This window comes from Parasteatoda tepidariorum, chromosome X2 (assembly GCF_043381705.1).
Source record: "Parasteatoda tepidariorum isolate YZ-2023 chromosome X2, CAS_Ptep_4.0, whole genome shotgun sequence".
In the NCBI taxonomy this organism is placed as follows: domain Eukaryota; kingdom Metazoa; phylum Arthropoda; class Arachnida; order Araneae; family Theridiidae; genus Parasteatoda; species Parasteatoda tepidariorum.
In genome coordinates, this window is record NC_092215.1 from 48,637,144 (window position 1) to 48,654,444 (window position 17,301).

Below are 17,301 nucleotides of genomic sequence, written 5' to 3' on the forward strand. Positions count from 1 at the left end.
ATTGCCTCCAAAGTCTATGAACCACAGATGGACTCACATTTAGCCATCTGGCCACTTCTGATTGACTCTGCCCTGCCTCTAGTCTCCCGATGGCTCTCCATCGTAGTTCTTCAGGCAAATGATGCCTAGAGGTCATTATTACGAATTGGCTATCTCAGATTTTCAATGTCGCAATCACAGTAAAATTTGTGTGCTTTCTCTCAAACTTGGACTTTTATGCTCCAGGCAGATGACGTAAGCCGAGTGCAGCGCCACTAATTTGCATATTGCAATTTTACTCAGCTACTCTTAGTGGACAACATATGCAAATTTTGCACGGTTTGGCTTACTTTTGAAAGAGTTATCGCTATTTTTGTGATTTTTCCTTAATTTATGATAACCAGTGTATTTTGGAAGCAAGGAATTTTTAGAATTTTGTCAAATTAATTCAATTGAGAAAAGACATATTCCCTTTTATAGTGCTTTAGTAATATCAAAGTCCTAATTATTCTCTTTCAAATATTTTAGCAGCTTTTTATAATGAAATTCAGAATGGGATCAATCGCTTCCACAGGTTATTACTCATACGAAAATTTAAGGTATTTTTGAGGTTATTTTGAGGTATGTATGAAGTATAGTTGAGGTTGGTAAGAAAACAACTATAAAATTACACCTCATATAGGTTGTAAATAAGGTGTGAGAGATTGTTTTGCATACACTTCAGCTCATTTTGAGGTTGTTTTAAATTCACTTCATATCAACCAGGCTGATGTGATGATTTTCAGGGTATACAGGTTGTTTTTCTGACACTTATAACAAACGTGGTATTTATGAGGTATAAAAAATTTAGCTTAAGTCAACTAAAGAGAATCAGGTATTTATTGAGGTGTATGAAGTTATATTATTTATACCTAACCTAAGCTTATTCTGAGTGCGATTAAAGTTTATTTCATATCAACTAGACTGATGATGTGATTTTTAAGGTATACAGGTTGTTTTTCTGACACTTATAGCAAAAGAGGTATTTATGAGGTAAAAAAAGATTTACCTTATTTCAACTAAAGAGTCAGGTATTTGAGGTGCATGAAATAATTTTTTTTCTACCTTAGCTTATTTTGAGGTTGTTTAAAGTTCTCTTCATATTAACTAGCTCACTTCCCAGAGTTCCGTTAGAGCCGGCGGATGGCATGTGTGTTGACAATCGAAAGTCTATGCGAAATTCGGTAATTGTGTTTGAAATTTATTGATTTAGTTTCTTCACTTTTAATTAAAATCGACTTCAATTTTCAAACTTAAATTTTATTATTTTTGTCTTAAAGACGTGTCCTGATCTTAAATAATTAAAGTCGGAGGATATTCTTAGAGGCTATTGTTGTAGGCTTAGCAATAAGAGAGAAAATTCGGAATGTTTCTCGTCGCTGTTTAGAGGCACACTACTGGTGAATCGTCACAGCAGATTACGCACAGTATATTTTATTCTTTGCTATTTATTCAAATATAACTATTTTCTTATTTCGCTTAAATGTATATGTTTCAACATAGCAGTATGCAAACTGATTAATTGAATAAAATGTCTGTAATATATCGTATAAATAAATCATTAAAAATTGATGGATTTTAAAATAGCAATTTTGCTTTGAAATTCTACTACAACTGTATGATGATCGCTTGCTTGGATACCTGCATGCATGTGCAAAGTTTATATTGTTCTTTATGAGTGAAAATATGTATAATAACACTGCATTTTAAATCTGATTAACATGCGAATTTTATCGAAAAGCTTGTCAAAGAAGAATAGATACAAAACACTGCATTTTACTTTTATAAAAAAATAATTTCAAATTTTTTTATCGTACAATGCTATTGCTTTTAATTATTTATTGTTTTAAATTAAAATTGGAAATTTAAAATTTTATAAATTAAGAACGTTATATATTTCTAGCATTTCTTTTTCACACTTAATATTTTTTTATCTTAATAATTTTTAAGAAAAAAATGCTTCACTGATCAAAGAAACAAAAAACAAATTAGAGTTACGTTAAAACTTAAACAATTAATATTTGGAAAAGATATTACTTTTTTAAGTGCAGACATTCTTACAAATAAAAATGAAGGCTACTAAAAATGATAGATTTAATAAATCAAAATAAGTTAAAATAAATCAATATTTATTCTTCAATTAAACCTAAATTTAAAAAAAAATTCACTGTATGATAAAATGTGTCATATGGGTAAAATTATATGGTTTTTATAAAATTCAAAAACTCAAATAGATTGGAAAAAGTAAAACGAAAAATTCTAAGATTGATTTTTAGACAGAAAATTACTAAAATATTTTCTTTCCTTAAAATTTAAATAATGGCAAATTTATCATGTTTAATTCTCGTACAAGGCATTTTAAGCATTATGTTTTTGATATCCTCTATACTTATCTTAAATTATTTTACAATATTAAGCCTATGTGCTTTTGAATGTTCAGCACCTTTTACTTTAAATTATGTTGGAAGTTCGTTTGTCAAAAGGGAAACTGGTGTTGAAACTAAGCATCTTATAAAGCAAAGGTGTAACATGAGACTAGTTTTTAGTCCTTAAGCGAAATACACAGTTTAATTGGAAGTAATCAAAAGCAAAAAAATATTCTTCCGCCGAAAACTGTGTATTCATCATTAGAATTTAACCTTCGAACACAGATTTTTTTGTAAATGATAGAGCAGCGTAGATAGAAATTGAAATATTAATCTTAAATGAAATGGGACGCTTTGTTCTAATCTTTTATTTTACTCATCGATTAAAAAACTTTTAAGTAAAATAAAAATTTCTGCCTATTTTATCTAATAATATCATACATCGTGTTATTTATTTTAAAATAAAAATATATTGTACATCTTGATAGGTATTTATTATGATGCTATATATTCATTAGTATATTTTAACAGACTCTGAAGAGATTAGAATCTAAATAAATTATGCATTATGTGTAATGCGCATTCATATTATACATAATTTGTTTTATAGATTATAAAATATGTATTACAATTCAAATGAATTTTTTTTAAATAAAACACATAATAAATATTATTATCCTTAATTATTTTATTTTAAATTTCGTTCCCAGAAATCACAAAATTGAAATATCTTTGAATTTCCTGCAATTCAAAGAATAAATTGAATTTCCTGCATTTTTCTTTGCTTAGTAATCAATTTACACTTATAAAACAATCGGCTGATAGTTAAAAATAAAAATTGGTTTAATAATTGCGTAAAGAAAATAAAAATAAAATATTGGTAATAATGCAGTTTGAACTGCCGAAAATGCAAAAATAAGAAAAAATAATTATAAAATAATAAATGAAAAAAAAAATGAGAGAGTTTAAAGATAAATGGTTTTAAGTGGGAGCAGGTTGAAAAATACCGCTAAGTATTTAACTGCACTAAAAATTAAGGAAGAATTTTTACTTCATTTCTAAAAAAGACTAAAATTAAATAATGGGAGGATTTTTCATATAAAAAGTGTTTGCTAATGAAATAATAAGAACATTTAAGTTCACTGCCATCAATTATTGTATGAAATAATTTTTTTTCGTCTGCAAAATACTAAAAAATAATTTTATCAGACCAATTAAATATAAAAAAACAATTTTGTATACCTATAAGTATTCTTAGATAGTTAAAAAGTTAAAAGTTATTACTTACTATCAACAAAATGAGGGTCGGCCTTACTATTCACTTGTCCAAGTTATTTAAATATATATTTTAATTTCTCATATTTCTAATTTTAATTATAAATATGAGAGATTAAATTTAGGAAATTAAATTATAACATTCGGTGGATTATAACATTAAATTATAACACTAGGCGGAAATTAAATTAGGCGGAATTTGGAAAAGTACTAAATTGGAACATTGTAGGCAATTAACAACACTTAAATGAAATTCATCTTAATACGAGAAAATTATTCACTTTTTTACAATTATGTAATCAAAAATTAATTAAGGGTTATTATTATTTGAAAAGCGAATTAGAAAAATATCTTATACAAGAAAAATATCTTGTAAAGGAAAAATATCTCATAAAAATTTTTTCTTTTCTTTTATCGTAATTCAAAGGGGTGCACAACCCTTTCTTGAATAAAGGGCCGCATGCCAAAGTGGCTAGACATGTGGTCGGCAATTTTATAATAAATTTTAACATAAATATCAGTGTTTCCGACGCAATTCTTTTTATCAGTCAACTTAGTAAAATATTTGTAAGTAACTAAATTCCTTTAAATAATTATAATTCTTTTTTTTTATTATCTCAATTCTTTTAATTAATTCTTTTTTCTTTTCACCACTCAACTTAGTAACCTACTTGCATAAAATTAAATTCTTTTAAGTGTTAAAATTAATTAAAAACTGGAAAATACCAAACTGATATTTTCAAAAAATAAAATATTTTCTTCGTATCAAAAAAAGATTTTTTGGTGATGTTTTTTTATATCATATCACGTAATACAAAAGTTTATTTTAAAACAAATTATCTCAAATGCTCCTAAAAGAAAGTAAAAAATAAAGAAAATTAAATATTTTATTACGAAACGTAAACGAAAATTATATTTTAATTAAAGAAATTGTATGGGAGACTAAAACGATTTAAATAAAACTATCGCACTATAGCTCTAAATAAGATTCAGTGTTCAGTTGGGATTCAGTTCAGTATACAGTCAAACCCCGTTATAGCGAACCTTCAATGGACCGAAATTTCGGTTTACTACAGCCGGGAGTTCATTATATCCGTACAGCAAAAAATTTTAACTAACATTTCTGAATTGCTCCTTTTTATTGCACATTATTTAAATTAATGACCAATAAAAAGAAATACAAAAATGATTAAAAAACAATATGCAGTAACACAAAATGTGTTAACTTTTATTTTTTATTACTCTTCGTCTTACGAACAAAAATTTAGGGATGGCTTTTATTTAACAATGGAAAACTGTGGTAGAAGAAGTAATCGAGAAAAAATGCTTACGGCTACATTCCTCTCAATAGAAGGTTTAAAAAATTGGAATCTGTATTTTATGTAGAAATTTAAAAATTATCAAAAAATGAAGAAAAAAATCAGTCGAAGACAGAAGAAATTCATATTATCCAATTTCCTCTCTTCTTTTGGTTCATTATATCCACAGAAAATAATATTATATGTGTAAAGCTAGGCACGGGAGCGAACATTTCGATCATTAAGATCCGGGAGTTCATTATAGCGGAGTTTGACTGTATTTTTAGCTGTATTTTTAGTAGTAAGACGTTTATATTTAGTGAATTATAAGAGATTTTATGAGTTTTAAATCTTACAGGTCATTATGGGTTATTACACTTATGAGTTTCAAAACGGTTTTTTAAACTCATTTTTTAAGTTACAAAAAATTAGAAACTAAGTTCAAAAACAGTAAACAGCCTAAGAAACCAACATTCGAATTTCGCGTGTTATAAATATTGTCAACTTTAAAAAAAAAGAAGAAAAAACGATTGAGAAATAACTTGAGATTGACGATGAAATCTGCACAAGTAAAGCGTGACAAAAGTGATGATTAAAATGCCTGATTCGAAAATCGCAAGTTTTATAATACCAGATTAAAAATATCAAGATTTTTGAAATCCCGTGAGAAAGCGTAGCAATAATTGTGGAAAACGATTTAAAAAAAAAAAAAAACTCTTAGATTTGTGTGTTCTTTATTTGCGGCACAAATAAAGGGCACATTTAAATGAGTGATTCGAAAACAATAGAAAAAATAGAGAAACGATACGATACTTAGAAAAAACGAGCCGAAGTCAAAACTTAGTTACGAGATAAACTTAGAGTTACTTGTACGTTCTTACAGAAACGATACAGAAATAGTACCTAGAGAAAAAGAATATTTAGAGAAAAAGAGAACTTAGAATATGGTAGATACTATAGATACAAATAAAGCACGTCCAAAGTCCACTAAAATTCACAATTCATGCATCAAAATTTTTTCGTCTAAATAAAAATATTAGGATTTTTAAAACTTTGAAAACTCATAGTGATAAAAATCGAAAATTTTTTTTTAAAAAGCTACATTGATTTAGATTTGGTTGGTTAAAAAATTCCTCAATTCAAAATTTCCTATATTTTTTGTTCTCCCCCCACCCCAAAAAAATTGTTTTTTTTTTTTATTTAATATTCAGTATATTATAAAATATATATGCTGAATGTTATACTATAATATTGTGCTCAGGTTATATATTATAATATATTATAATATTTTATACGTATGCACATATGTATAAAATGTGCACATTTATACATGAGTGCATATATATAAATGTTAACAAATTATAGTAAAAATTTATACATGTGCATACATTATACTACATATTATAATATTATGTAATATTCAGATGCTGCCGAGGGTCTCAAATTGTACACCCCTATACATAGTGTATTATTTCTGAATCTTGCTCCTTCGAACCCCGTGCGCCCCACCTCCTACGCCGCGGTAGTTGCGGGGTTATACATTACGTCACTGGTAAAGCAACTTTCATAACTTTGCTTCATATGATTAAGAGGAAATTTTATTTAAATATTCCAACGAAAAAAAATAAAGTCAAATTGCTGTTATTTCTTTCAAATTTCAAACTATTAAGAATTTTAAAAAAATTTAAAAAATAAAAAACAACTAAAAAAAATTGAATATTAATTTTATATTCGTTATTTCTATCAATTTATTTCACTTACTCATTTTTAAATGTAATCTGCTTTAGATAATTTCAACCAAATAAGAATAAATTATACAATGCCGTTAACCATTTAAAAGACGCTTGCATTTAAAAATATTTTATTCTTTAATAATTACATTTTTGACATTTTTCATAAATTTAATTCCAAATATTTTATTATTCTGATGATAGAATTAAGATATTCTGCTCAATATATCAAAGTATTTTTTTTCAAAATTCATTCAAAATAAGTTTGTAACTACAGCCATGTAAGTAAGAAAAAAGTTTTTATCATGGTTTCTAAGTCTTAATACAATATTGATAGTAAGCGTAAGTAATATTTTTTTAGTTCTTTTTCTTCTTTTTTTTGATAAATTAAACAAGTTTTTTTAAACTTTTTCAGACTTGTTTGAGAGTACCTAAAGAAAGTTTTTCTAGTTAATGTTTACTCATTAAAATAACGTACAGAAAGTTAACTTGCGTGACCAAAACACGTCACGCAACCAAAACTATTATACGATGAAAGCTAAGATAATTTGAAAAGTTTCTTCAATTAGAACCATGTTTCTATAACCTTTAGATCAAGAGATAAGTATTTTTAAGTGTATAAAAGTATTTTTGAAGAACACCCTGTGTCAGAAAATCAAGCAATAAAATTGTAATTTGTATCGATTCCTTTGGTTGTTATTTTTAAAAACTGCATAAAATGTAGTTTACTTCATTTAAATATCTAAGAAGATATGGACATTTTTGTAAAAAAAAAAAAAAACCAATTATTTTTGTCTTACATTTTTTGCTATAACTTTAAAAATATTTTGTGGAGCAATTTAAAATTAATAAGAAAATTATTGTTTCAAAATTTAACACAAAATGTTAAAAATTGTGCAAGATATGAGTATTTTAAGTAAATCTTCCATACTGTGCATGCGCGAATAAAAAATTTTAAAAATTCTTTTCGTATTTTTGTAGTGAATCGCATTTTAGTAGCTAATGAAAAAAGTCTGATTTGAATATCTTAAAGATTAAAAAAGTTTCAAGCAATTTACTACGTAGTTTTTGTAGTTTTTAAAAGAAGGCTCTAAATGATAAGGGATTTCCCGCAAATTTTCTTTTGTATCATAAGACAAAATTTAATAACAAATGATAATACCTTACAATAATTGTCCATGCACCGCAATGTGATGGTATAAGGAAAGAAAACATGCTTTTATGGGGGATGATCCCCTACATTGTCGATGTTATTTTTAATAAATCTTGTTTCATAACAAAGAATGAAATGTGCGGAAATCGCCTTAATGTTTTGTGCTTACTTTTAAAATGTACAAAAACTACTTAGAAAATTGTTTGAAACTTTTCAAAATTTTACTTGTTAAATGTTTAGACTTTTTCAATCTGTTGTCAAATACAATTCACCTCAAAATTATGGAAAAAATTAATACATTTTTTCCCGCATGCGCAGTATAAAAGAACTACTTTAAATGCTTATATCTTGCGCACTTTTTAATACTTTTTTTAAAAACTTTTACAAAAAAAATTTTATAATTAGATTTAAATTGTTCCAAAATTCTTTTTAAATTTTATTGAAAACTTTTAAAGTTATAAAAAAAGAAAACATGAGACAAAAGTAATATTTTTTTAAAATAAAAATTTCCATTTTTCCATCAATATTTAAGTGAAGTTAACGAAATTTAATGTAGTTATTGCAAAAAAACAACCAAAGTGTTAATTTGCAATAAAAACTTCGAAAAAAAACCAATCGTTCGAAGGAAAACCAACGAAAACCGATTTTTTTTCGTAATTTATCATCAATCCCAAACTTCTGAAAGCTTGAAACCTTATTGCAAGATATGAAAAATCGCATGAACTTATCATCTCTGAAGTACCAAAATATTCCTTTATGTATTTCTTGAGGAATTTGAAAATATGTCAAAAACTGAAAGTAATCTCTTCCAGTAGTGCAGTGTTTCCCAAAGTGTGGTACGCGTACCCCTAGGGGTACGGGAGCAGTTTAGCGGGGGTACGCGTTCTTATGCGAAATATTTTGCAACAAACGGAAATTTCAAAAACTTTTATTTAAAAATAAAGCTAGCCATGAAAATTTACGATTACGTATTTTTCTATTGGCTATTTTTTGCAAAGTTAAAAATTAATAATTAGTGGTGTCAACAGCCAGTTGTGATTTTTAACTTTTGTGCAATTTTTTATAGTAAAAAATACATTCATTTTTTATTAGTGGTACACAGCTTTACGAAAAATTTAGAAAGGGTACACAAAAGTTATAAGTTTGGGAAACACTGCAGTAGTGTATGCACGCGCAATTTGAAATACAAAAAGTAACAAGGTTTGAAATTCGAGATTGGTTGAGGCAAATAAAACACATATAATTCCAAGTCACAGTAGCGCCAAGTTGCTGATGTTATAAAAATAATATAACAGCTTTTAATTTCTTTCCCTATTACGTACAAATATTTCTATTTTGAGATATTTTCCGAAAAAGGGTGGTATCTTAATTATATCATTCTTAGCATTTTTTTTTTTTTTTCAAAATTAAAATCGGAAACACTTCTATGCTAAATCATTTTTTTTCATATTTTTCAGGAAATACTCAGATCATTGCTTTAAAACTTTAGAAGTGTTAAGGTTATGCGATTTCTCATACATATCAAAAAAATTTAAAACTTTCAGAAGTTTGAAGGATCGGTAATAAATTATGAAAAAAAAATGGGGGGGGGGGGGTAAAAAAAAAAATTTTGAACATCCTAAGCCAAAAAATCTAGCGATAAAGTTGCAGCTTATATCAATTACTTAATATTATAACTGCAATAACTGCAATAATATTATGCAATATCTGCACAAAATTTCCGAAACCTAGCTTGAATGAGTCTTCCAATGAGGTGAACGGTGAACCGGGTTCGAATCTCAGCGATGGTTGGTCAATACGAATTCCACATCCAGCTTGCGCCAACCACAGTGCTGACGCGAAATATCCTCAGTGGTAGACGGATCATGGGTTAGAGTCCCCTTGCCGTCAGGCTAACCGTGGGAGGTTCTCGTGGTCTTCCTCTCCATGTTTCGCAAATGCGGGTTAGTTCCATCAAAAGACCACCATGCGAAGGCGAATTTCTCCTAATACTTGATCCAGAAGTTCCCTTGTCTTCTAGATTGGGTTCAAAATTATAAGGCAACGGAGATGAACATAAGTAGTCGTAAACCCAAAATTGGGTTGGCTGTTCAACGATAGTTCGAGGTTAGAAACATGATAACCAGAGTAAATGATATACGTAATAAGCTTATTACTGTATTTTTTTGCATAGGATGTGAAACATTATTTTTCGTTCATAACTAGTTGCTGATCCCTAAAATCTCTAAAAGCTTTAAACTTTATTGATATGTATGAGAATTCGCATGACTTTAACACTTCTAAAGTTTTAAAATAATTCTCTTCGTATTTTTTTGAGGAATGTGAAAAAAAAGGTGCTAGTATAGAAGTGTTTCCATAGTGAAGTGTTTCCAGTCTCTGTATAATCTTTATATCAATCTGAAACCCTACCCTGTATAATCTTTATATCTTACAGTTAAAGGTGAATGTTAACAATGGAAACTATTTACTTTCTTGCGTCACATATGTGACATGTATACAAACACTTTTTTTTTTAAAAGGCTGTTTACGAAAAATATTTACACAATCTCGACAGAGAATGGGTTAATCAATGGTTGCATTAAAAATAAAACAATAGGAGAATTCTTCTTCTCTTTGGGATGAAACATTTTAGCTAACATGGAATCAGTAAAAGAAGAATCTTATTCAGTTCTGAAACTGATAAGGGAGTTAATTGTTTTTTTTTTCCTTTCTTTTTAGTTTAAAATAAATGGCTTTTTTATTGGAATCTACTGGTTTAAGCGAACAAAAAGTATCTTTTAAGTGTTAGAAGTTTTGAGTAACACCAAACATATCATTAAGCGAAATAAACTTTTTTCGCTACTTGAGTTATTTATTAGGTAATGTGACCTTTAAATCGATGATAAGTTTTAATTAGCTTATTTAGCCTAATTACTTCGATTAGCTTTAAATCATCTTCTCTATTCTGTTAAAGTCTTGATTAATAGTAAAGAATTTGAAAAGTTTACGAAAAAAGAATGCAATCAAATCCTTGCCTTCAGATGAATCGAATATTTTCTTATCTGTTTATTAGATTATTTACTCAAATTCTATTCAATATTCTTTTCGAATAGTTATTTACACTTAATCGTAACAAATTAAGAAATTTAAATGTTGAAAACTATTAAATGAATGAAATTAAATTTCCACCACAGATAATTTGGAAGCTGTTTTAATTGTCTTATCATTATTTATTTGAACGTTGTTTAACCCTTTCGAAAACCGTGGTAAGTATACTTACCACCAATTTTTAAAGTCCTTGTTAACTTTTCTACCACTTTTAATTTAGGTTTATATTTGTTAATAACTTCAGCTTTCTTGAAGAGCGTTAGAATAAAATTAGCCACCATTTTTTTTGTATAAGAAAACGTATAAAAGTTATAAAATGCATAATTCTAAAGTTTGTAGCACTTATAACATTTATTTCATGAATAAAGAAAAATAAAAGCCAATAAGTTCCCAATAGGTCGTGGTAAATATACTTACCACCACCGAAAAAAAATGGCACTAAAATTTAAATTAATTTTCCTGAAGCTAAATGAGTTTTTTATTTCTTATATCAATTACTATTCTTATATGAATTTCAATTCCAAAAATTCTTTAATTTACCTCTACTAGAAATAAATGGCCCACTAAAGGGTTGAATTGTCCTATCATTATTTATTTGGACGTTGTTTAAATTGTCTTATCATTATTTATTTAGACGTTGCTTAAATTGTCTTATCATTATTTATTTGGACGTTACAGAAATTGTCTTATCATTATTTGCTTCCATTCGCTTATTAAATCAAAATTATTTTAAAAAAAAATTTATGTTTGTTTGTTGTCAAATTATTCTAAAATCTCTGTTAAAGTAATTAGTTTCGATTGATTTTAACCAATTAAAAAAATAAGTCTATTAAAAACCGTTAAAGGAGTACAGTACCTTCAACATATTCGGATGTTGTGATAATCCATTGATATTGCAGGATCATAAAGATGATAAGGAAGTACTTCCTTCCGGTGATATTCATGTTTCCTTGATGCACACCTCACAACAAAAAATGAAACAAACGATGCTGCACATGCCGATAAATCAACCGATCAATCCTCCTTCACTTCCAGTCTTCTTCTACTGATGAAGCTTGCTATAAATGAACTTCACTCCATCTTTCCAGAAACAGGTTTCGATTGCTTGAGGTGAGTTTCAGGTTGAACGGCCGAACACACTACGGTCAATCCTTTGAAAAAAAATATATATTCTTATTGAATAAATGGTTCTTATTAAATAAATGGTAAACCAGGGTATCTTTTTGCGAAAAAAGATACCCTGGTTTACCATTCATTTCTGTTATTTTCTAAGCCATTTTCTTAAATTGTGTTCTCAATTTGCTTGTTGTATCTGAATAATTTGTAAACATTAACTTTACGGATCATCAGTAAAGCAGTGGTAGTGAAATAACTGTGATATTGTAAGCAAATACTTGCTTTATCTAACACTTTAAACACAATAAGCTCTTTATGCGTCTATTTTGATAGAGTGGTAGCTAAATTCAAATTGAAACAAATTAGGAATCAAGTATGAAAGTGAAAGTTTTACAACCATATTAAATATAAAATCTACCGGGAAATCCAGAACAGTTGGTAGGTTTGTCATACCAATTTATAATAATGGACGTAAATTTACGTTAATATACTACTAGAAATTTCCTCTTTTAGGACATCACTTTGATGTTCTATAAAAACATTAGAATGCTAGTAATTGATATACTTTCTTTACAAAATAAGGCGTGGTGGTAGTCATACATATATAAACATGTATGTATATGTACATATATAAAGATATTTGTATATATATATATCAGGGTTGGCAAGTTTTTGACAATTGCTAGTTTTTTCCAGTTTTAACCGTGGTTTTATCAGTCATGTCAAAAAACCCTTTTTGACATAGTTTTTGATAAATGTCAAAAACCCTTTTAGTCTAAGGATGATTATTAGCCATTATAATTAAGAAGTATTTCTAAATAAACATACATATAAAATTATAAATGATCAATCAATTATGTTCTTGAATTATTTTGATATTAAACTCAACCCAAATCAAAAACCAAGATTTTTGTGTTGAAAATATTAAATAATTAGAAATAAAAATATGTATAATTGAAATTTATTCAATTTATCATTTGGTAACACATTTGAAATCAAAGTGCATTAACAACCAGCTTAATCAAAAGAAGAAGAAAAAAGAAGGAAAGGAAGCACAGCAATCATCTTATTCTACTAAAACTTAACTCAGTGGCACGACAGCCCATAGAAGACCAAGGCCTACTGTGCTCATCTCAGTTTTCTTGACCTTGGGCTCTGGAGTGCAGGAGCAGAAGTTCCGGTTGGGTGGTCAGCCGAATGCGGAACCCCCAGTGTTTAGTCCCCAAGCATGCTTAGTACTCATTTTATCGATGATCTTTTTATTGAATCATTTTATTCATTATATTTAAAATCATTTTCATTTACTCCTACTTTAACTCCTCTTTTCCCTAAAGCATTTATATATATATATATATATATAAANGTGCTCTATTTATATATAATATTTATTTCTTATAATCAAAGTAAAATGGTAACAAAATAATATTAACGCTATAATATGTCATAAAGTGTGCTCTATTTATATATAATATTTATTTCTTATAATCAAAGTAAAATGGTAACAAAATAATATTAACGCTATAATATGTCATAAAGTGTGCTCTATTTATATATAATATTTATTTCTTATAATCAAAGTAAAATGGTAACAAAATAATATTAACGCTATAATATGTCATAAAGTGTGCTCTATTTATATATAATATTTATTTCTTATAATCAAAGTAAAATGGTAACAAAATAATATTAACGCTATAATATGTCATAAAGTGTGCTCTATTTATATATAATATTTATTTCTTATAATCAAAGTAAAATGGTAACAAAATAATATTAACGCTATAATATGTCATAAAGTGTGCTCTATTTATATATAATATTTATTTCTTATAATCAAAGTAAAATGGTAACAAAATAATATTAACGCTATAATATGTCATAAAGTGTGCTCTATTTATATATAATATTTATTTCTTATAATCAAAGTAAAATGGTAACAAAATAATATTAACGCTATAATATGTCATAAAGTGTGCTCTATTTATATATAATATTTATTTCTTATAATCAAAGTAAAATGGTAACAAAATAATATTAACGCTATAATATGTCATAAAGTGTGCTCTATTTATATATAATATTTATTTCTTATAATCAAAGTAAAATGGTAACAAAATAATATTAACGCTATAATATGTCATAAAGTGTGCTCTATTTATATATAATATTTATTTCTTATAATCAAAGTAAAATGGTAACAAAATAATATTAACGCTATAATATGTCATAAAGTGTGCTCTATTTATATATAATATTTATTTCTTATAATCAAAGTAAAATGGTAACAAAATAATATTAACGCTATAATATGTCATAAAGTGTGCTCTATTTATATATAATATTTATTTCTTATAATCAAAGTAAAATGGTAACAAAATAATATTAACGCTATAATATGTCATAAAGTGTGCTCTATTTATATATAATATTTATTTCTTATAATCAAAGTAAAATGGTAACAAAATAATATTAACGCTATAATATGTCATAAAGTGTGCTCTATTTATATATAATATTTATTTCTTATAATCAAAGTAAAATGGTAACAAAATAATATTAACGCTATAATATGTCATAAAGTGTGCTCTATTTATATATAATATTTATTTCTTATAAAAGTAAAATGGTAACAAAATAATATTAAGGCAATAATATGTAGTTTATAACCAACCGTTGCAACAGTTTAGTAACTCGAAAAAAAAGTTATCAATAAAGTGACAATCACAATATTATATTTTCCCCTAAATAATTTTCTTTATTTTAAAAATATTAAAAAAAAAACAATAAGCATCTAATGTCTTGAAAAATTAGAACCTGTTTAGTTATAAAGCATGCGTATTCTTATAATGTATTTTCATGAAGATGGAAAAAGCCATCTTCTCCTCAAATATTTCAATGATTTATATTCCTCTTTTTCTTTTGAAATAACTTTTAAATCTAATTAATTTTGATTAGTTTTAAAAAGTTTTTTTTATTAAAAAAAACTCGTTCTGCAGGTTGGTTCAAATTCATGTTTGAATATGGAGTTCAGATTTCTGAGAAATCAAATTTTAAAAAAGTTGAAAATTTAAAACTTAATTTCTCATTAACTGTCTTATCAATTTTGCTGAATTATTGTATTTTCCCATGTTAGGTTACCTTCTTTTAAAATGATGTAAAAAATGATGTTTACCTTACAATTCAAATTTTGTTACGGCTCTTATTAAATAAAATAATAAATATTTACTAAAAGTTATATTTTAACAATTTACGCAATTATAAATGACCATAATAATTGTTCGGGGGAAAAAATTTAAATTTGCTTGAAAAGCTCTCGAATTACTTTTCTGATAGCGACTGCCCACTATATTTTAGGGTTCAGAAATCGAAATCATTCGAAAAAATGGCATGTATAAACAGAAAGTTCAGAGAAAGTACGTTTTAGTACCTAATTTCGTAACTTAAAATACCGCCCCCGCACCTATTAATTATTATATTTTAAGTCACCTCCTTGAACCATTAAGATGAGAAGAAAGTGAATATCTGATCATTAGATCAAAGGTTATCAGGGTGGTCCGTTTATTTATTTTTTTGCGCACTGAACCTCTAAAAATTTATAATTCAAATCTGTTTAATTTTTTGCTTTATCTTTAATTTATTCCATTGTGATGCAAAGGGAATTTTTCATAATTTTTTTTTTAATATACCAGAATGTATTCTGGTCTTTTTCTTTACTTTTTCCCTTTTCTGTTTACTGTTAGCAAATTAATTATTTCTGGATATTCTTAAATTAAGACGTCAACTTCCTCTAATTTATTTCTCATTAAAGAAAGTATTATTGTTGCTATTAAGTCTAGTGTTTTGCTTGTAATTATGTGTATATTTTTCCTTATTACCTGTTCATATAATGTTTATGTAAAACTTATATATATATGTAATTATGTTAAGAGCATTGGATTTTTTATTGAACAGTAAATAAACTAACCGAAATATATCATTTGTTTGTAGCTATTTAATTTGTAATTATCATAACAAATCGTAATTCTTTACACTGTGATCTTTAATGATTTTATTATATCGCAATGATTTTATTGCTTTGATGTTAGCAAAGCGTGATTATTTAAGAAAAATCAATTTCCTTCAGCTTTAATTTTGAAAATGTTGGGTAATCATCCGGTTATGTTATAGTTCTTCTTTAACTCAGAGCTACATTTGTTGTGTGTGCGTATTTTTATTATCAAATTATATTTGTGAAACTTTAAAATATGCTTAATTAAACAACTTATTAGAATTTTTTATTGACAATTGAAAAAACACAGTAGAATTTTCTATAAATATAATAAAACAGTCTTTTTATTTCTAACCAATGATGATTTCGAATACACGTGAATGCATAACAATTAAGAAGAGATAATTTTATTACTATATTTAATATTTATTTATTTAACAATCTGTTTTTAAAAAAATGCAATGTAATATTTTTGCAATATTGCTAAAAGAGTTAAATACTTCAAACAATGCTTTCATTTTGTATTGCATTAAAAAAGAAAGAGAATATTAATATTTTGGAAGGGTGCCATTAAGAGATTTGCCATAGACGCTTCTTTCTATAGATGCGCCTCTGTCTGTGGCTAATATACTACCATACATGGCAACGTTACTTTTAAAAAGTAACGAGTAAAAGTACAAGTATTTTTAAAAAAAGTAACGAGTAAAAAGTAAAAGGTTCTTATTTTAAAAAGTAACGAGTAAAAGTAAAAGTACAAGTACTAAACAAATAAAATAACGATTTAAAAGTACATTTCTAGGAAATCGAAGATTCAAAGAAACCTGAAATTTTATTGAATAATATTCTTATGTTCTTTAATGTTTTTTGCAAAATTGTTGTTATTTATTTAATTATTTTTAATTTTGAAAGTTATGGACATTAATTTATTTTTAAATTCGGAAGAATATTATATTACAATTTTATAATATAATCGTATAATACAATTTTAAAATCAAACATCAAATATAATTTAATTCAATCAAATATAATTTTAATATCAAACTTTTTATGGATTTTCACGAAAAAGAAATTTTATCTATTGATTTTTATTTTTAGTTTATTATTTTTATTTATTTAAATTACCATTAATTTAAAATTGTTTTACTCTATGAAAACGCGTTTTAAAAGCACAAACATAAACAAAGCAAACACGGGGTTTCAGATAGCTTTGTGATCTTTGAGCTAGTAAAAAATAATTGAATGTGCAGTATAAGTTGAAACAGAACAGTCT

The 17,301-nt window shown here is 26.4% G+C and overlaps 1 protein-coding gene and 2 long non-coding RNA genes across 4 annotated transcripts in view; 2 read left to right on the top strand and 1 right to left on the bottom strand.

Moving 5' to 3' along the window:
• The window catches only part of LOC107449501 (uncharacterized), a 75,459-nt gene extending 63,485 nt beyond the window's left edge, over nucleotides 1–11,974 (bottom strand). The window contains exon 1 of the mRNA XM_043049317.2: nucleotides 11,784–11,974. Coding sequence (XP_042905251.1) covers nucleotides 11,784–11,871 — 88 coding nt within the window. The 5' untranslated portion in view covers nucleotides 11,872–11,974. The remainder of the gene's footprint in view (nucleotides 1–11,783) is intronic.
• Nucleotides 1–17,301, top strand: part of LOC139427221 (uncharacterized) — a 423,254-nt gene that overhangs the window by 353,645 nt on the left and 52,308 nt on the right. The window lies entirely within an intron of this gene.
• The window catches only part of LOC139427220 (uncharacterized), a 66,250-nt gene that overhangs the window by 7,494 nt on the left and 41,455 nt on the right, over nucleotides 1–17,301 (top strand). For both annotated transcript variants that reach the window (XR_011638355.1, XR_011638354.1), the window contains exon 2: nucleotides 11,827–12,037. This is a non-coding gene — a long non-coding RNA (uncharacterized lncRNA). The remainder of the gene's footprint in view (nucleotides 1–11,826; nucleotides 12,038–17,301) is intronic.